General features: G+C 41.9%; 2 protein-coding genes across 4 annotated transcripts in view; one reads left to right on the top strand and one right to left on the bottom strand.

Annotated features, from left to right (window-relative positions):
- Window positions 1-472: 472 nt before the first annotated feature.
- fam72a (family with sequence similarity 72 member A) lies at window positions 473-3,893 on the bottom strand. The gene is made up of 4 exons (XM_031323209.2): window positions 3,346-3,893; window positions 3,036-3,113; window positions 1,895-2,019; window positions 473-1,793 (listed from the first exon to the last, which is right to left on the bottom strand). The coding sequence occupies exons 1-4, from the start codon at window positions 3,495-3,497 to the stop codon at window positions 1,699-1,701; spliced, it is 450 nt and encodes a 149-aa protein (XP_031179069.1). The 5' UTR covers window positions 3,498-3,893; the 3' UTR covers window positions 473-1,698.
- A 941-nt stretch (window positions 3,894-4,834) lies between these two features.
- Window positions 4,835-21,201, top strand: part of srgap2 (SLIT-ROBO Rho GTPase activating protein 2) — a 64,063-nt gene continuing 47,696 nt past the window's right edge. For all 3 annotated transcript variants that reach the window (XM_031323120.2, XM_031323110.2, XM_036002264.1), the window contains exon 1: window positions 4,835-5,382. In XM_031323120.2, the coding sequence (XP_031178980.1) occupies window positions 5,316-5,382 (67 nt within the window). In that variant the 5' untranslated portion in view covers window positions 4,835-5,315. The remainder of the gene's footprint in view (window positions 5,383-21,201) is intronic.

The raw sequence follows: 21,201 nt of genomic DNA, 5'->3' as shown, positions 1-21,201 counted from the left end.
TCTCATTCACTCACAGAAGGACTGTTACTTTAAGACAGGATCATAGTATCAGCAGGGCACAGCAGTGAAACCATAACAAGAGCAGAAGAATGGCACTGCCAAAAAATGACTGACTTGAGTGAAGTCTTTGTGACTGGAGGATGTTAAAGCTTGTGTCTGGCACAACTGACTGAGGAGAAGGTCAGTTGGTGATGATCAATTAACATATAGCATCAACCTCGAGTCAGCAGAGTAACAAAGGTTCACCGTCAGCAATCACAGCATCAGTAAGGCCAATAGAATATTGAGGGTTGAGGGTTTTATGGTCAGCTCCACTGACTAAAGCTAAACTTCACAACAAATTACTTAATTTAAAATGATATTCAATAAACTGGCCCACAATGACATAACTTATCTTTTTGAGATGGGTAGCCAGTCCATAAATTCAATATTGATATGTTCCATTCATGTTTTGGATTTACTTTTTCTTCTCTTCAAGTGCTACAATCATGCCGATACAGGAAACTGAACAGTAATGTAACAAAAACAGAGCATGGACACAAAAATCCATTTGCTTAATGATCCACATCGAAAGTTATGTTTGAGCGTTGCAAAAGTGCACCTTTGTTAGCTCCCATTCTAGCTTTCTTATATCGTCAATCTGGCAACATATTATTTGACTTGAGCTGCTCCAGACTTTTGTGAAAAGACACCCTATGCATAAGTTAGTATGTTAGTGTCAGATACTGCTACAGTCAGATTCCTCTGGGTGTTAGGCACATACTGCTGCTGTCAAGTAACAAACTGTCTTAGCATATCAAAATGTATCACTGATAGAACGTCAGATCGTAATGTAACCTATATATATATATATATATATATTTTTTTTTTCCTCCAATACACAGGTTTCAAGAAGCACTCCAACTTAAGACATAACTCTTATGGGAGCTTTTGCTTATTACAGCATAGTCAATGTACAGATTATAACTGCCATTAAAAAGAAGGTAGGCGAATTGTGGTCAACTTATCAGAAAAGTGGACTGAACGTAAACAGCGTGAAAAAGCACAGCACCCGCACAAGTTCCATTGACTTATCATACCACATCCCCAACTTCTCAGAAGGCTGATCAAAACCAAGAGCTCAGTGGAAACTGATGAAAAGTAGAATGCACTAGATTAAGGAGTCTAGTTGTTTGTTATTTTCAGTCGACTTCAGCCACATGTTTTACAGTAGCCCATGCAAATATACAACAAAGAGAAAAAGAGAGTAAAGAATGTGTGCGACATTATGCGTCTGTGCTTTTATCAGTGATGGGGAAAGACATGGTCACAGGTTAAAGTGTAATTCAACACTAAATAACATAGGGCCAAAAACTTTTGCTGCACTGTTCTCTGTGGGTTCTAATAACTCTGGAGCATGTTCGGTTTCTGGCCACGCCCCATCAGTTATGTCACAGCAGGTGCTTTCTTCATCAGCTGCAAAGGCAAAACACCTGCTGTGACGTCCCTGATTGGGGTGCGGCCAGATGTGCACCATGGTTTCAGTTTTCAACTAATGCAGCAGCAGTACAGTAGCACGTTTCTGCCCTGTTTGATTCAGTATTAAATTACCCTTTAAACCACCTCTTTTCTCTCTTATCTCAAGCATGGTTTGTACACTCTTCTAGCTCAGCCTCAAATGTTGGCATTCCAGGTCTCTCACATTGTCCGTTTCCCTCTCTACCTAATACACTCCTCCTCTGATGGGCTTTCTAAATCTTCGTTCTCACTGTCATCCAGTTCGGGAAGATCTCCCCACAGGAGCAGATTCAGACCTGCAAGACACATTTGAGGATGACAAAGGCTTATGAAACACATTCAACAGAGCGAAACGGCAAAGAATTCAACTTTTAATCAAGAAGGGGCTTATAATAACCTGTGGCATCCAGCCTGTTGAGAGTAGATACAGCGTCGCTGTTGAACATCCAGAAATGGCCGTTGTTACAGGAGAGCAGGCAGGGTTTACAGGGGGCCACAACATGATAGCCCACAACATTACCACTGGGAGAGGGAGGGAGAGAGAATAAAGAAGAAACATGTGTCAGCACTTTACTGGGGGCACTTCTGAAAAGTGCCAACTCCACTAGTGAGTGTCTATTATCTAACAGATGTTTGTTTTTACCCTGTGTACAACAACAAAGACCTGGGAATACAAAAGAAGGACGCTCCATAAAGCCTCACTGTAGCACCAAATTCAGTTAGGTCAATATCACAAATAAATGCCAAATGGCAGAATTTAATTTTAATAGAGGTGTATAGGGCTGAAACGATAAGTCAACAGTCATTCTGCCATTATCTACAGAATAATAAACGGGCAAGTATTTTGATAATCGATAAATTAGTTTGAGACATGGTTTAAGTCTGTCTAGATCCAGCTTCTCAAATATGAGTTTTTGCTGCCTGCCTCAGTTTTATATCATTGTAAATTGAATATCTTTGGATTTTAGACTGTTGGCCACAAACAGGACAAGACATATGAAGATCTCACCTTGAGCTCTGGGAAATTGCAATAGGCATTTTCACTACTGTCTGATGTTTAATATACCAACTGATTAATCAGGAAAACAATCAATGACACAAATCGGTACTTGCAGCTCTACAGGTGTAGCTATACTATGAATCAGCACCTGTTTACTGGTTCCACTTAATATTTATTCATCATTTTCTATTTCAGAGCTGATCATACTGTTCATATTGTAATATAATACTTATATGATACAATACTTATTTATTCCAGCATCCTTTGCACTATGCTCCATAATTACAATAATAATAATTTATCATAAAAATAATTTACTCCTGCACACTTTGCACTCTTCATTGCACTACTGCCTCAACCTGTCTATATGTGTCCTCATACCTGGCAAATAAAGCTGATTCTGATCTTCTGATTCTGAACAACAGCTACTTGGGTAGCAACTTGTTTTATGTACTAACTCTGCTTTTTATCAACATCTCACATTAGCAGATGGCCTTCCTAAAGCAAACCCTGTAGGCTATAGAAAACCTTTACGTACCACTTGAGACATGCGATGTCTCTCAGTTTGCATTTGCAGCTTTCAGTAGAGTAGCAGCTGGCCACAAAGTCAACAGTTCTTGGGGGAGGGTGCGTGTAATGAGAAACAAACATAGCCATGAAAGGTTAAAATCCACCGTAATTTCACATTTTCATGCAACAAACATTAACCATAGTTTGGGTGCCAACAATGTGTCCCTATTGCCATCAAATGATCAGTTACATATCAGTTAGCTGCGGTTTGTTTCAAGTACATCTTGCCCTGGTAACAACAGCAGACATAAACAAAGGCTAGCTAGATTAGCACTTACCTATTGGGAGGTATATCAGTCGAAAAAAGCTCAACCTCAGTGTCTGCAAGAAGCACTGCTTTCATGCCTCTTGTGCAGAGAAGACTGTCACAAAATGTGCAGTTCACCTGGGTCACACACTTGTTTTTGAAATTAGCGTTCGATGTAGACATTGTTGTCCTGCTGAAATGGAGAACTTTCTCGCTCTTTCTGCTCCCAAACAGCCAATGCAGCAGAAAAACAAGAATCGGGGACTAATGTCGCTCACTAGTTCAATTCCGGATAATAATACTCGATTGCACGTTAACTTCGCAAGCGTTAAAGCTAGCACTAACGTCCTTGTGCAAACGTTAGCCTTTTCCTAACGACAAAACGGAAGGCAGCTAACGTCAGCTTGTTGAACAAACGCACGGAAAAATATATATTTCCGCGAAACGATGTCTATTTACAAGAAACTGTTTAGCTATATTATTGATAAATACACGATATCGGCGAACAACTAGCCTGTTTTACACAGCTGGCTCTGCATCCATTCGGATGTAGTTAACAGCTAACTAAATAGCTGTCAGCTTTGTTTACAACTTCCTGGTATTTAACGGCACTTCCTGACACTATCTTTAAAAGACCCTACATCTGATTCTGATTGGATACACTCCATAGTAACAGACGCAATTGGCCACCTTCATTACAACGTCTGAATTTAATTGGTTATAAATGATCGTTGAAAAGCCCACATTCAAAAGTCCTGCAGGCCGATTGGTGTGCTTGCATGTCATTCAAATTCCGTTTCACCAATCGTGTTGTGGGAAGTAAGCCCTTGGCCTATAAAATTAGGCGGGGCTGAATTCAAGCCAGTGTAAAAAAAAAAAAAAAAGAAAGTTGACGCATTCACACCAATTCACACACAGGAGGAAGGTTGCATTTTAAATAGACAGCTTATGACACTATTGTATGTTAGACATTGTTGTCGTCTAAATGCAAGACAATGTTAATGCATTTCCATTATGTCGAACAATATCATCAGTTGGCATAGATAGCCAGTGTTACGGAATTGCTTGCTAGCAACATAAAGCTAATGTTAGACTTTTTGGACCAACGTTCTAGGTAACGTTACATTCCCAGCTACAGATACTTTCCCGCTTTGTTGTTTGTATCTCAGTTATGCAGTCATTTAAATTCAGCATAAAGACGTGTAAGACACCTTGTCTCCTATATCAGCGGTCATAACTTTACTGAAATGAGATGAAGTGGCTCCTAAACCCACTTTTGCTCACTTGGCCCACCCTGAAATACATGACATCCTCACATTGCAACTGGCCGATCATCCTAAATATTGTGTTTTATCTATCTATCTAATGACCAAACAAGACACACACTTATATTATGGTTACATGCAGTTAAGGAAATGTCTGCAAAACATGTACCCAAATGAATAATATCCATGCCTGTCCTGCGCACTGGGGCTGACCAGCCAGCCCCTCCATCTCCACTCGGTTCCTCCTCTTCCTCTCTCACTTCAGGAGGGGGAAGAGGAGAGCAGCTTTAGTTTAGACAGGCGGACGGGCAGCTGCTCAGGGGAAATATATATTTAAAACAAACTTTTGGAAGTGCTGACTGATCAAGCTAGCACTGTTTGTTTTCTAAGAAGGGAATGAATCTCCTTTCACTTGTAGTTGTTTGCACCATAACCGGTTTTGAGGAGGCGGTGAGGCGCGGCGGCAGATGGGAACATACAGCAGCAGCAGCAGCAGCAGCAGCAGCAGCGCCAAACTCACAATGCGCCCGGAGTGAACAGAGGCAGGGAGACAATACAGATCCGCGGACACACTGAGGAGCTGCAATCTCTCATCTGGGCTCTCTTATTTCTTTTTTTTTTTCAAAACCTGTCCCAGTGTGGCATTTCTCTCCGTCTACGGCTGATTTTGTGATTGATTGAGACAAAATTGACTTCGCTACGAGTGTGCAAGTGGTCTGATCTCCGAAACTCAGCCATGACGTCTCCGGCGAAATTCCGAAAGGACAAGGAGATAGTGGCCGAATATGAAACTCAAGTTAAAGGTAAAAACTTTTTTTTAAGATGTTAAATTATAGCACAAGCTAAAGAACTGTGCCGTTCAATCTGTGCTTTCTTACTATGTGGTGTGTTTTCCTTCACTTGGCTGATTGCATGCTTTTTTGTACCCTTAACGTTACCTCTCCTATCAGGCGTTAAGGGTGCGCTACGCTTGCCATAGTATTTCACCAGCCACTTATGAAGGTTAATTGTCATTATGCGGACGTGGCAGATCAATAGTATATCAATAATTGCGACCTTAACTAGAACATCATCATCATCATCATCATCATCATCGTGTTTTCAAGCGTGTGATCGCTTGCCTCAGCACACAGACGGCCAACAAAGACAGACAAAACCCGCTCAGAAATCAGTGTTGTTGTCCAGATGTGGTCTCTAAAGAAAAGCGTATGTGAACGCGGTGTGTGTGCTGTGTGTAGACTACCCAGAGGGCTGGGGTATCGACATTGAACAAGGCAGGGCGTTTTCTCCTGCGTGTCTGTGCTGCTGGTGTGCATTGCGCCGCCCCGGTCATGCTACAAATGTGTGTGTGTGTGTGTGTGTGTGTGTGTGTGTGTGTGTGTGTGTGTGTGGGGGGGGGTGTTTAACCTAGATTGCAATTAAATGAATACTTTGTGCTAAGACTTGATCATTGATCACAGTACATTGGTGTCGCCCCTGCCCACGAACAACGACATGAGAGAGCAGCAGGGGAGAGCAGATTGTAGTGGTTAGAAAGGGGCGTTCAGATGTTGACTGTTTACTAGCTGGTGTGTGTGTGTGTCGTCAAGCAGGGAAACTGTATTCAGCTGGGCACTGTCAGTCAGAGCTACAGTGATTGCTTATCAGATCTATGGGTTCAGGTTAGTGGTGTGTACAGGCTGGGGAGGAGAGGGAAATCACAGAGGTGGCAGAAAAGGGGAGAGGGATGTGGAAGAGACAGAGGACAGGATATTGCTCTCCTCATGAACAGCATGTTTCCACTGCTGCTTCAGTGCAAGATCACCAGATAAAATGGGCTACCACCTTCCTCATCACACAGTTCTCATGTCATTTTAAGAACACACGTTCTCTTTCCAGCCTTGCCTCAACAAATTGTCACCTCGCAGCCCTTCTGTTCTTCTTCTGTAGAGCTGCTGCCACCTGCAGCTTTGTAGGATAGAGCAGCAAGTCAGTGAAAAACAAAGCGGCTGTGGAGCGTGTAGGCTAATCACAAACCTCTACGTTGGAAAACGAAAAATACAGGAAAACTCAACATCAAGTCTTTGTAAAGTGTGGATCCACCAAAAGCTGGCAAAACGGAACTCTACTGGAGGCATGGACACCATTCTACCCAAATGTACTCATGGGTGTTAAAAATGACCTGAGATCAAATACCTATCAAACATTTAAATCCCCTTGTGCCTTGCGTGGAAGCATCTGTATGACTTTTGTTTTTATCTCTTATACTCCTTTTTTATTCTAGTACTCTAACTTAATATGTTTTACCTATGATTCCTATGTTAAATTAGTTTCACCACTCCATCCACGTTTATCCTAATTAATTTTGTCACTTGTCTACACGAAATCTGATTTGATTTGGTCATATTCTCACAGGTAATCCTGTCAGTTAAACTAATAAACAGATGAATCCGGGGTAACTCGACTCAGCTCACTGTTTACCACCTCTTATTAGCCACTTTCTCTGCCACCTGCCTACCTGCAGACTCCTTTAGCTGCCACCACAGTGACATTAGCGTTGCTGTCTCAATGTCCCGTAGACCAGTAGACCGCTGCTTATGCTTGGCAGCCTGTGTAAAGGCTTTCTGTCCGTGCTGCATTGTGAGGGCTGTCTCCTGTGTTTGTCAGCTTGTGGACTTAATGTTTGTCCATTGACCCTCTGCATCGATTCTTTCTGTCAGTTGCTTCACTGCTCCCTAGCGAACAGCTATGTTGAGCTCTCTCTGTCCACACATTTTTCAACATACTGTCATCTGAAATGAAAGGATAAACCTCTGCATCCTCATTACTGTGTGTGTGTGTGTGTGTGTGTGTGTGTGTGTTCCATCTGTAGAGGCGTCTCCAGGTGCTGTGTCTGCTGTGACATTCCTAGCAGTCTGCCTTCTCTGGGAGACACACAGACAGTCTGTCATTACCCTGCACACTGCTGTTAGATATTCTCTAATGAAGGGTATCAAGCAGCAATACATAAAGCACCTACACATCACATCTCTGTCTCCCTGTATTTGCTAACACGGTCCGCTATTGTGGTCCAGCTAGCTGAGGAATCAAACCTGTATGGCTCTAATCAGGCAACATGGATAGTCTTTTCATGCTGCAGCCATACACCGCAGCATCATGGGGGAAATAAATGTAACTCCTCCCATGGCTTACATTCATACATCTCTGCAGCAGGTGAGGAAGAGGCATGATGCACACATTCACACAGACACACTTGACAAAATAAGTCAAGCACTTGATAAATGCTCTGGTCCTGATTATTTTCTAGACCCATATTAACTGGCATTTTGTTTCGCCGATGCACCTCCAGTTTGGCCATTGATGGAACACTGGTGCAGTGGCGCTATCATACTCTGCTGTAGCACCATCGTACTACTCAAAACAGTGCAATATATGTACACTCATACACTACTCTACACACACTCAGGGATTCTGGTGAGATTCTGGTGAGATTCCTGAGATAATTTTGCCCTCTTATAATGGAACTCTGCTGCCGGCCCATATTGCCTTATGTTTTTGATTGATTGATTGATTGATTGATTGATGTGTTTAATTGTGTCATTTTTCATGATTCGTCTACGTTATTTTGTCTGTCTTCTGTACCTTTTTGTGAGGAAAGAAAATGCAGAGTTGTTAAGTGATTACCTAAAGTAGGTATAGGGATGTCATGGATTTGTCACATTACATGTTGATATGTAACCTGAAGAAAATTGCTTTTATAAGAACACACACACACACACACACACACACACACACACACACACACACACACACACACACACACACACACACACACACACACACACACACACACACACACACACACTTAAATACCACCATCCTTTTCTCAGCCTGTGTTATTTCACACAGGATTCTGGCTGATGCAAGGAATGTTCCTACTGCTCGGGAAGAGGGTGTGTGTGAGAGGGTGTGTGTGAAAAAAAAAAAGCAAAAACAAAAAGGAGAAAGATAGCAACAGAAAGTGAGTTGAGACACATTTAAAGAGGGATAGGAATGTTCGAACACAGATGTAAATGGTTATACACAGCGCTGAAATGGAGTTAGGGAGCTTATCACCTAACACTCGTAGTTCACAGAGCATTTATTTGGACTTGAATCCAGAAAGCTACTTTGCTTTTAGAAATACTCCAAATTACTCTAAAGCTTGTCACTACTACCGGCTCCATCGCATTTATCCAGTCATGAGTTAACATCTACCAGCTATCCCCATCCCTCGTTTACCAGTCATCAAGCTTGCCAGGTTATTTCAATGGAAAGCTTTAAATCAGGCAACGGGAAACATTTTAGAGGAAAATTAGGGAGTGCTGAGTCTTTGAAAACATTTGACAGATGTTTCATTTTTCAAGTACATTTGGCTTAGCGCTTCAGCATATGTCAGAGTTTTACACATCTGGGAATGTTAATAAGTGCCTGCGTTTGCAAATAACTACCACTGCTGCTGCCACTGATAAATCGTGTTGATTATGGTGGTTTGGAGAAATACAAAGAGGTATATGTATGGCTAGCTAATCTGATGATGTGCTGAATAACTTTGTATTGGTCTTTAGACTAAATAGTCACACAGAAAAAGGTATGCACACAGTCTGTATCTCCAAACAGATGTAGGCTATTATTATTTTCCAGACTGGCTAATACATTCATTCAAGCTCTGCAGATATGATGTTGATCTGTCTCCCCTCAAGAGGGACGAGTGTCTGTGACCATAAACTGAAACGGTGTGTCTGTCTACGTGTACGCTACTAAGCTGCCTGTTTACAAGGCAGCCAGAGAGACATATGATTTAGGATAAATGGCTGCTTTCACTAGCAAACAATAGGAAAGGTGGTGAAACAGCAAGAGGTTTGTCTGCAAGCAGGATTGTGGGCCTGAGAGTGTGTGTGTGTGTGTGTGTGTGTGTGTGTGTGTGTGTGTGTGTGAGTGAGTGTGAGGCTCCATACCTGGGCTGAATATTTCTGTGTGTGTGTTGTGGTTGGTTGGATGTATTTTGATCAGGAGGAGCAGGAATACTGCAGAGGGGTCCTCTGACATAAATTGAGGCGAGGTTCTGTTTCTCATTTATCAACTATGAAACAGTAAGAGGCAGAGGGAATAGAGAAATGACAAAACAGATGGTGGCACGATTGTTATTGTAACATTGACCCCTTTGCTGCAGTTGCCTTCACCTCAGCAAACATCCCATGTGGGTGCAAGGCTGCAAGAAGACATCTTTAAGCTAATCAATTAGTGGTCGTTTTAGGGTTTTGTGTGTGTTCTTCTTAACAACGCTTTGTCAATTAGGGTTGAACTGTATTGAGTGAGTCCAGTTGTGCACTTACCAACCACAAGTCCAGAGGAGGAGGGGGGGAGAGGGCGGTCCTGGATCTGTGTGTTTGTATTGTGAGCTGAATTAAAAATGCTAACGGAGCTTAAAATAATCAGCCAGGAAGGATGTTTGTGTGAAACCGAGGTTCAGGAGTCAGGCTCGAACACACACAGATTGTACAGGGAGTGTGTGTGTGTGTGTGAAGCTTCCTGTTTGGGCTCACGGCTTTGTGTCAGGGCAAAGGAATCAAATGCCCTTCACATAACACACATACACTCATTGCTACTGTGCTCGGTGTGTGAGGATGTTTAGCTCCGCAGTCAGCACACTTGCCTCTCAGAATAGAAAGGAACTGAGAATTTTTAAAGAGTGAAAATCCTCTATTCCCTTTGATAAGTCACAATAGAACAGTGTGTTCCATACCGTGTGTGTGTGTGTGTGTGTGTGTGTGTCCTTGTGCTGTGTCAGCACCAGACAGTACGTGATTGAAATCACTCATTGATTTTCTGTTCCCTTCTAGCCATCTCCTTCCTCATTCTTTAGTATTCAATATGACACTTTACTACCGGGCTGCTGCGACACCTGCGAGAAAACACACAGCCTTAAATTTACCAACACTGTAAGTGCTGAGTTGGCCTCCTTCAGTGCACACATACACATAAACAGAGCGCTTCTTACAAGTCAGTGAGTGTGTTATTGCAATTTGGATTGAGATGTCTTTCTCACCCCTGTGTAGTGCCTACCGTAGTCTCCTTGATACAGGCGATAGCAGAGATAAAAGCGGAATGTCTGCTTTCACAGTGAAATGCAGATGAACCTGTTCAGGTGTACAACATCACCCAGTGTATCAGATCTAAGACAAACAGCTTATCAATGTCAGTGACAGAGAGATGATGGAATAGATTGAGAGGGCTGGAGCATGAATGACAAATAGGCAGCTGGTGAAGCCAAGTGGGTAAGGTCAGAGTTCAGCTGCTGTTCATTGGTGCCAGATGTTCCAGATGCTCTGATTGGGCAGCAGATGCTCCGTCTTCCCTGGTTGGCTAATTCTACACCTCTAGCTGCTACCCATTTGCTAGGCCTTCAGTACTTGAAATCTCCCCTCCTTTTTTCAGGTGTTCCTGCTGTGATGTAGAAGACGTGTGTGTAGGTGCACCCATGTGAAGCTGATTTGTATGCCTGTCAATGGGTTACCTTGTGCACTGGCATTTTGAAACACAGTTAAGCTGATGTCATATTTATTGCAAAACACACACACACACACACCCCCCTTCATTCTGGCAGACTTACAAGCTGGGGTTTTTGCATAATGTAACTGTAGCATTCCACTCAGACAGTTGGTTTCATGATGAAGTTGAGCAGCGTTGTGGTGGAGACGTTGTTACTCGTGTGTGTGTGTGTGTGTGTGTGTGTGTGTGTGTGTGTGTGTGTGTGTGAATAGGGGTGGGCAAAATGGTTAAAATCTTTTATTATAATATGTGTAATTTTATTTTGTGATATTCCAGTACATACATTTCAAATTCAATTAAGAAGCCTTTCTATAGCTAGAATAACCAGATCCGACTGTGACCTGAATCAGTGTATTTCATTAATTGGATGTGAAACTTCTTAAAATCCAGTACGAGATATTAAAGGCATACTTCATTATTTTTGTGCCGTATCGTCTTAGGGTTGAAACTAATATTCATTTTCATTATCTTATGAATTGTTAACTATTTCTCGATAAAGTGATTATTTGGTCAACAAAATGTCAGAAGATAGTCCTACAATATAAGGAGGAAACATGCCTAGAGAGTTTCCCAGAGCTCAAGTTGACACATTTAAAAGCAAAGATATTTAGTTTACCAGCATAGAAGAAAACCAGTTTTATAAGCTGGCATTTTTGCTTAAAAGACAAATAATTTACCAAAAGTATTGACAGTTACATTTCTAATAGTTTCAGCTCTAAAGCATACATGGTCACATTGCCTAAGCCTATGTGTGAATGTGTGTGTGACCTGAATCCCTAGTTGATATAGGGGCCTTGACCTCTGTTAGGGTGCCTCATTCAAAAATATTTTAACACACACACATGCACACACACACACACACACACACACGGCAACAGCAACAGCAGAGCAACCGGTAAGAGCGTGTAAAAATGTAAAAAGCAGAGCAGTGCTCTGGCCTACCCCCTCACACACACACACACACACACACACACACACACACACACACACACACACACACACACACACTCTGTCTGTCAATCCCAAACTCCCCTCTCCCTCTTTTTCAATCTTTTTCTTTCTGTCAGCCTACATCCAATGAACAATCAGACCATTGTGAAAAGAACTGCTGGTCTTCAACTCAAAACTCTGTTATTCTCACTCCTTCTTTCTCCCCCTCTCTTTCCTGTCTCACTCTTTTCCTCTCTTTCATGATGTTTGTCAGTTGTGATGAAATGTGACACACACACACACACACTATGACACGCCTCCCATGGCAGCTTAAACCAATAATCATCACTTTATGGTTGCAGCGTATGTGACATACACATTATGTGAGTGCATGCATGAGCCTCTTTACTGGACACTGACTCACACAACCAGCTGAGAGAGAGCGAGGATGTTTGTGTGTGTATGAGTTGGGGGGAGAGAAGAGAGGGATCTACAAAAAAGCAGAGCAGGGCAAAGACAAAGCCCAGTCATATCCTCTGTAAAACAGGAGAACAGACATCCACCTGTAAATAAATAGGAGGGCGGCAGAAAGAAGAGAAGGAGAGAAAACACAACAGTAGAAGGGTTGGATAATGCTCCCGGGGGACGCCAGAGGAAACAGGTTGTGTTTGAACAGCCCTCATACGTGGCCGGAGAGCAGGAGAAGAAAAAGCAAGGAGTCTAACCAAGAAGGGAAAAGGGAGGACAGGGGGAGAAAGAGGAAAGGAGGAGGAGGGATCTTGGAAATAAGAGAAGGCCTGAATAGAAGAGAATTTATAAGTATAAAGGAGGGAACTTCTACTAGACTGTACGATCTTGTCACGATTGAAGGAATGATGGGCGATTGTTTTTTCCTACACCGATATTAAAGCGATTTTAATTAACTGACTATCTGATTAGGTCAGCCCGCGCCGACTGCTGGGCAGCTAACGTTAACAATAGAGTTTCCCATGGTGCAGAGCCAGCTATACAGTACAATTATGAATGTAGCAGGCAGAGGAATAGCTAAACATTTGACATGCTGATCAGCAGAGAGCCGGAGTGAGACAGAGAAACCATCGCTAACTACTTAGCTGAAGAAGCTAACAGAACTGAATAGCGTGTGAACAACATTCGCGAGAAAGAAGGATATCGATATCAGTGCTTGAGTGAACTAGTGTAGGTTTAGGTAATTAAGTAAAGTGGATAAGTAGTCGCTGTAATGAAGAATATGACAAATTAACTGCGTCAAGCTACCGAAGCAAGATGCTATCACTATCAGCAGTAAAACAGAAGCATCGTCAACGGGAAATTACACAATAGCCAAGCAGGAAGCAGGACGGGCAGAACAGCCAATCCAGTGTAGCCATTTTCATTGCTGCTCAGCATATGCATAATATGTTGTGTCCAATTACGCTGTTCAATGTAGCCAGCCTGTCAGACTGGCGGTCAGATCACCCATTGGCAATCTCGAGTAACCACGATTGGACGATGTGAACAATATAAGCGATTGCCCAAACCTTAAGTGCAGTATGCACTTGTGTTAGCATTCTCACTCCCCATCTCCATCTCTCTCTTCCTCTCTCCTTCCCCCGTGCATCATCAGCTTCTCTCTGCACGTAGGCAGTAGAGTTGGTTGCTAGGGTTACTGAATTGCCCCCATTTTTTTGGGTTTGTGAGGAGCAGAGGGAAAATGAGAAAGAATAATGTAGATTTATCTTCCCTGTAGGGTCTGGCTAATCAGGTTACACACAAACACACACACACACACACACTTCGACTGCATTTTGAGCAATGGTCTTTTCAGGTTTTTCTTCCTCTTTTTGCTTTCTTTCTTTTGCATTCCTGTTCTTCTTATTTGCTCTCCTCCATCTCCTGTATCCTTCTTTTCATTGCTTTCTTTTTTCCATGGTGTCACTGCCGTTTCCTCATCTCCCTCAGGCTCTGGGGTTGTGTGTGTGTGTGTGTGTGTGTGTGTGTTGAAGGGAAGCACGGTTTAATTAAAGGAAATTCTGAATTTTTGTTGTTTCTTGAAAATAATTTGGCTTGTCACTGATGTTTTAAGCTTGCTATTTATGAAAGCCTGAGGTCGCATTTTAAACTCGCATTGACATCAAACACTGTAACCACTAAGTGCCAAGAGAAGAGGGTGGGTCGGTTGTGCTGGTATCAAAGAGAGAATTTTAGTGTCAGTTTATGTGTGTGTGTTGGAACTGGGCAATCACTGCACGCTGGCACTCACCCATTCGGGTTCACACCTCTGCTAATGACGTTTTAATGAAGCCATTCATCACCTTTTCTCAGCCAAATCTGCATCACTTACACACACTCGCACTCAGCCTCGCTCTCTCTACTCTTTTCTTCTATATGAATGTGAGTGGGGACACAATGTTCTTCCCCCTGGTTGCTATGTGGATGCACCAGTTCTATTTTAGTTGTTCCCAGCATCAAAGCTGTTCTGGTGGAGATTTCTCCCGTTTTCTCCCAGTGTTTGCAGGCCATGCGCAGGCTTATAGAGAGGCTTGTTTAAAGTGCTGGGTCCTAGCTTTACTTTAAACCTTTTTTGAATGTGGGAATACTGCAGTTTTCTTTCCCCACAGTCATCTCGCTCTCTCTCACACACACACACACACACACACACACACACACACACACACACAGTGCGTGGCACTATCTTTGTGGGGACCCATCACTGACATAATGCATTCCCTAGCCCCTTACTCTAACCTTAACCATCACAACTAAATGCCTAACCTTAACCCTTACCCTCACCCTAACCATAACCATAACCCAATTCTATCCCTAATCCTAAAACCAAGTCTTAACCCTCAAACAGCCCTTTAAAGTTGTGGGGTCCAACATTTTGGCCCCACAAAGCTGTCCGGACCCCACAAGTATACTGTATTCCCGGTTTTTGGCCACCACGAATATAGTTAAACAAGAACACACACACACACACACACACACACACACACACACACACACACTTGTTGATGTTGTATGTAGTTATGTAGCAGCAAGTAGAGATCAGACTTCTTCCTGTCATCTTCCTTTCCACTCATCCATGTGGGACATCTTGTGATAGGAGCCCCCCCCTGCCGTGTACAAACAAGGAAATGGTGCTGCATGTGTGCAGTCTCACGCAGTTCAAAAGCAAGCAAGGAAGGTTAACTGTCACACATGCTACCTGACACAGTGACATGAGTTCAACCTGCATCAGTGGTCGATCTGAACAGGTTTTAGACCGTCTCTCATAACAATCCACCCAGCATGAGTCTAACTTGAGTCCGCTACCGTCTGGGTTTGGTAAACAGGTGAATCTGACAGTGATGCTAATTTAATCTAATGTTTTTGACGTTTAAACCATGTGTTCTCTAAACAGAGCTGGAGGGAGAAATAGACTCGAAAAACTGAGGCCATTTGTGGACAGAACTGAAACTGAAGCATATCTTTATTGGGTACTATTTAAATGTACGTAATTGGTGTTGTGAAAGGAACCACATTTGCAGATATGGGTTACTGTGAGCAGTAACAACTGGAAGTCAACTAGTGACAGCAGTTTCACAAGAATGCAGCCAACATGACATATGTTGACACATACACATTCAGAGGATGTGCATCATGTATACTGTAGTGTACACTCATCTCCAGGCTCATATCACTACCTGTTGGAGGGTGTGAGTCTGATTGCATGCCTTCCTGAAAGCATTAATGTACTTGTAGGTTTATTGTTTATTGTTTATTAAGGATCCCCATTAGTCATCACCGTAGTGAAGACTCTTCTTCCTGGGGTCCAACACAAGACAAACACAAACAAATATTATAAAGCAAAATACATGTTATATTAGAACAATAAAAACCTCCTGGATTTTGTAAAACAAAAGGCACAGTAGCATGTTTTTCATGTTATAAAAACAACAAAAGAAAACAGTAACATGAAATAAAATATATAGTAAAGAAAGAAATAAAAAAACAATAGAAATGAATAAAGGAGTTAAACAGGTTTTAACCTAAACTCCTTGCTGCTAACAGCTTATCTTAGTTTCTTTTTGAAGCTTGAAGTATTTCCCATTAGGATTACATGTGGGGGGAGGCTGTTCCAATATGTTACAGCTCTATATATTACTTTTTTTTAAGAGCATTGGTTCTGGGCATTGGCAGAGTAAAGCCATAACCTACAGCCAGTCTGGTATCATAACCATGTCTGTCATTGGTAGGTAATAGCTGCGAGAACAGGTTGGTGGGTTTACGTAATGTACAAATATTCTTTAAGGTGTGTTGGGGCTGACATGTCAGTGCTGGGGCCATGCCTGGTGTAGATGAACCACCCCGAAAATGTGGTTTACCTGCAGCAGACATTGTGCTTGAGCTGTTTAGATGCAGCAGCACATACCTCAGGCCTGATATTTATCTCTCTGGTTTTCAGGCGCCTGTTAGCAGACTCTTTCACTTGTTCTGCTTCTTACTGAGCGTGGCCAGGGGGCAACGGTTTGTGTGAGAAACATGCTGATATGTGCTCTTCACTCATGCATGTTTAAGCGTGTCCCGAAGCTGTGGAATATTTACTGACGAAAGTCTCTGAACCTGTCATGTACAAACACAACAGATAGCAAGTGTTTGTGTCTTTGTTGTGCTTACTGCATGCTGCAATTTACCCAACCACCCATCCATTGAGCATGGTTGGCACTTGGCAGCACTTTTGTTGGAAAAGTTGTTGTCTTTTGAAAGAAACACTGACATGCTGGTGAAAAGATTCTCTTTTTGCCTCATCTGTTGAAACTACAGTAAATACAGCATCGGGTTTATAAAGGTGGTTCTAGGAATAAATTCCAGCACATGTGATATACTAAGTATTTTAATGTATGAACATGCATAATTTGTTTTAAAAAATGAGGTAGATAGTCATTACACTTTTTTTCCCCCAAGGTTCATTGCACTTTCTTTTAATACAATCCAGATAATCATGTGTCATATTACATCTATATGGGAATACCGTATTAAAGTTGAAGTTGATGCAGTACCGGTTTGTTTCTGGTGGTGTTTGAAGCAGGTAGGTTTGAATGAGCCGGCATCATAGAAGCTAATATTGAGATCCAATCAGACAGTGAGCCCTGTGCAGTCAGCACATCCGCAGATATCTGCAATAAATTTTGAGAGGCATGCTTACAAGCTGCTGTAATCACAATGTAAATGATTAGCTATGTGAGCCGATACCAGAGTCAGATTGTGTTGGCGAGAATTCCACAAAACAGAAATGGTGAAATGCTAAAATGGTCATAGTCAAAGTATTGTAATTAGGGCTGTCAAACGATAATTTTTTTTAATAGCGATTAATCACTGAATTTCTATATTTAATCGCAAATAATCTCATATTTTATCACATGATTAAAATTAAATTATTTTGCATTTCAAACAGTTTTTAAGTACATATTAAGAATCGAAAGCAATGTTTACCAGTGTATCTTGATTGGGAATCAAATGAATGCAAAGAAAGTTACTTTATGAACTTGATTTTAAGATTTGTAATTATTTATTTACTGTGAACAAAAGAAAAATGTGTGAATCTGTCATTATTGCACAATTCCTCCAAGTACCTAACTAAAAACCTAAAAATCCCTATCCTTACCAGAGTCAATATAGTGTTTACTAACTCCTAAATAATGTTGATTACTCACTGACGTCCAGTGATCACCGGTTAATGAGACCGCGTTTGCAGCACTTTGCAGCTGTTCCAGTGTGGCTGCTTTCTTCGTGTTGTACAGGCTGTGTGTATGGTGAAACTACTGTCCCCCTCGACGGCAACGAGACAGGTCAGAACATGCCAACCGTAGTACGTCTTTAAGACCCGAGTCCTCTACGATGCTGACAGGTCTGCAGTTAGTTGCCACCCGTTTCACAAGAGCTGTAGTAATTTTTTGGGATTTGGTTTTATCCACAGGTCGGCAAGTAGCACTCTCAAAAATCTCAAAATAGTGCTTTGCCTGAGTGGGTAGCATGCTAGCATCAACGTTAATAACTGTACTACTATGCTTAGCTCGTAGGTGGTAGCTCAAGCTTGACGTGCTTTGGTGATATTTTAATTCAGCTTTACGCAATGTGCATATGACCTTTGACTTGTCTACGAGCCGTCCGGGAGTTTTGGAAAATAAAAAGCTCCATTCAGGATTTCATTGCTGCTGTCTTTCTCCATCATGCCTGCAGCCTGCAGCAGCAGGATGTGATACGAGGAAGTGGCAGCATGATGATAAGTAACGGTGCTGCAAAGGGTCAAAATAGTAGCCTGTTAGGCACGAAGCAAAGCAGAGTGAAGTGTAAAATAAATTAATAAATGGCGGCATGCGATTAAAAAAAATTAATTGCATCGCGTTGGCCCTTAATCGCATTGCGATTAACGAGTTAATGCTGACAGCTCTAATTGTAATTGAGCTAGACTTTGCAGAACATTAATGATAAGCGATCCAGCAGCATTCCATAATCGCTGTTGACAACACATTGCAGTAATGTGTGCTGAGACATTTCTTGAATAATTAATAAATAACTGACCACAAACGACACTCATATTTTCACATATGCACAATGCTGCAGCATGTTGAGTTTAGGTTTAAAACTGGGTACATGCTAGGGGTGCACGATTCAGAAAATGTCACGATTCGATTCAATATCGATTTTTAGGCTCAAGATTCGATTCAAAATTGATTTTCGATTCAAAAACGATTCTCAATTTAAAAAAAAACGATTCACAGTATGTAAATGTAGTTACTTTTCCCATGTGATTGCAGTAGACATACAATTTAAAAGAAAAGAAACACAACAAATGAAATGTAGTTTGATATTGTATGTCTTCATACAAAAATAAAAACTTTTGCTACTTAAAAACTGCAAAGTGCCAAGCTTTGGCCAGCTTTCAAATACATTTAATTCAAGTATAAAATAAAACTGTTAAATAAAAAGAGCTTTTCGTTCAGAGTTTGGTGGGAGTTTAGAGCATTGAAAGAGTGCGTTGGTTGACTGGCACGGTACTTTAGGTTGTTGTTTGTCCACGTCTTTAATGTTAATCTCCGGGTGATGCCGTACCATGTGAGTTCTCAGGTTTGTGGTGTTTCCAAAATACTTAACTTTCGCTTTGCAAAGCCTGCATATAGCATGATTCCTATCAAGTTCCGTCTGCCCCTCGAGGTTATAAAAGCCGAAATGTGTCCAAACTCTCGCCTTCAATGAGGATGGAGCAGGTTGAATAATTCTTTCTGTGAGGTTTGCCATTGTTTGCGCCGACTAAACTACTTCTGCTGCACTCGTTCTTCTTTTGATTATGACAAGAGTGCCCAGGCGTCGGTGTGAATTCGACGCAGCGCCATCTATGGGAATGGCGATCTAAACAATAGTATACACGCCATTACAAAACGAAAAAAATAAGAATAAAATATATATTTATATATGAATCGATTTTTGGAATTCTATGAATCGATTTTGAATCGGTAGAGCTTGAATCGCGATACGAATGTGAATCGACTTTTTTGCACACCCCTAGTACATGCTGTAGGAATGAACTTCCTGCATATAGTAACTGCAATTATACATTTGTTATTTTTTCAACAGCTGAAGCAATGCCACTGTCATACAATGTTATTATCATCAAAGGAGCATCAGTAGGTACATTTGGATATGTGGATGGCTACCAGGCCCTATAGTGTTCCTCTATTCAGGCCTGTGTTTGAAAGGGAAATCTTTTCTGTTAGTGTCCATCTCCCTGTGCGCTGGGCCCACAGTAGAGTGCATAGACCATGTGCTGGCCTGCGCTGTGGGATGCCCCGCTCAGATTACTGCCCTACCCTCTCCCCTCACCCTCCCCCTTCACATTCCGACTCAGTCCATGTGCTTCAAACAGAGTGGAAATGGGAACATCCCTCTCCATACATGCACACACACATATACTCATTCCTGTTGTGCACTGGCCCATGTAGGACAGGGCTTGGTGTGGAGCTGATGGGTGCTTTTCATTTAGATTAGACATAATGTGCTCTGCATAGATATATGCTGAAAGTTGGGTAAGACCAAGTGTTTTTTCTTGGAAATACACAGAGATGAGTATAGGGGTGATGGTGAGTTTGACAAAGAAGAGAAAAAGAAAAGGTACAGAGGGGGGGATACCCTTTACACAAAGAACCTTTCCATCAATCACTTCATCACATTCGTGGCATAGCTGCCTGACACCAGCATGTTCTGGTGCCCCCCATCACTCTTTTTTTTTTTTTTTTTTTCAAATCTTGCTCTCCCACTCACTTTCTCTCTGGGATTTCTTTCTGTCTGAGGGCAGCGTTGAGTGTTAAAGGTTGCTGTCCATGACACATATGCACATACACATAGGCATTCTTTGTGTATAAAGGTTGCAGTGGGAGGCAGCAGGCAAAGTGGCTGAGTGTGAGTGAGGCTGTTGTCATGTGCTGATGGTATTCCCTCAGAGGAATGTGGAGGAGAGAGTTTCCCAGTCTGGAATGGTGTATTCCAACTGCTGGATCTGAGTGTCAATGTAAGCCTTAAGGAATCATTGTCGTCACATTTGTTTTGCACCATCAGTTGTATACAAGTTATAGAAATGTCAGTGTAACCAAAAAAAACTACACCCAGGTCAAAATCAAAATTTTCACTACCAATGTTTTTGAAAACTCGTGATGTACGCCTTACTTCAAAACTTGGGAGTCAGCTCTTGAGGCGGTTATAATCCTTAAAATGTCAGCCCCGATTGATTTGGCAACACCTGTGGTTACTGGTGGTAACAGCAAAGCGTTTTAATAATATAGGTCTCAGAATTTTATAAGCTGATGCCTGCACCGATCACTGGGGACAGCAAACGCACCTTAAGCGGCTACTCTAAGCAGCCAAACCGCCACTGGTCGCAGAGGATTCATTGTTTCATATTGTTTTAACAAAGTAGGCTAATGATGTCTTGACACTGTAAACTCATGATCATACGTTGTTTTACCTTGTGCGTTGGTATGAGTTTGAATCTTGTGCTGGCAGATTACCCAGTAAAAAGGCATATTCCTGCAGTAACAATAAAAACTACTTATAATTGCAGAATGCTATTACATTGAGTGTTTATTGCT

Source organism: Sander lucioperca, chromosome 6 (assembly GCF_008315115.2).
Source record: "Sander lucioperca isolate FBNREF2018 chromosome 6, SLUC_FBN_1.2, whole genome shotgun sequence".
NCBI classification, from domain to species: Eukaryota; Metazoa; Chordata; class Actinopteri; order Perciformes; family Percidae; genus Sander; species Sander lucioperca.
The sequence above is the reverse complement of the archived record's forward strand: the minus strand, read 5'-3'. Positions and strand labels throughout refer to the sequence as shown.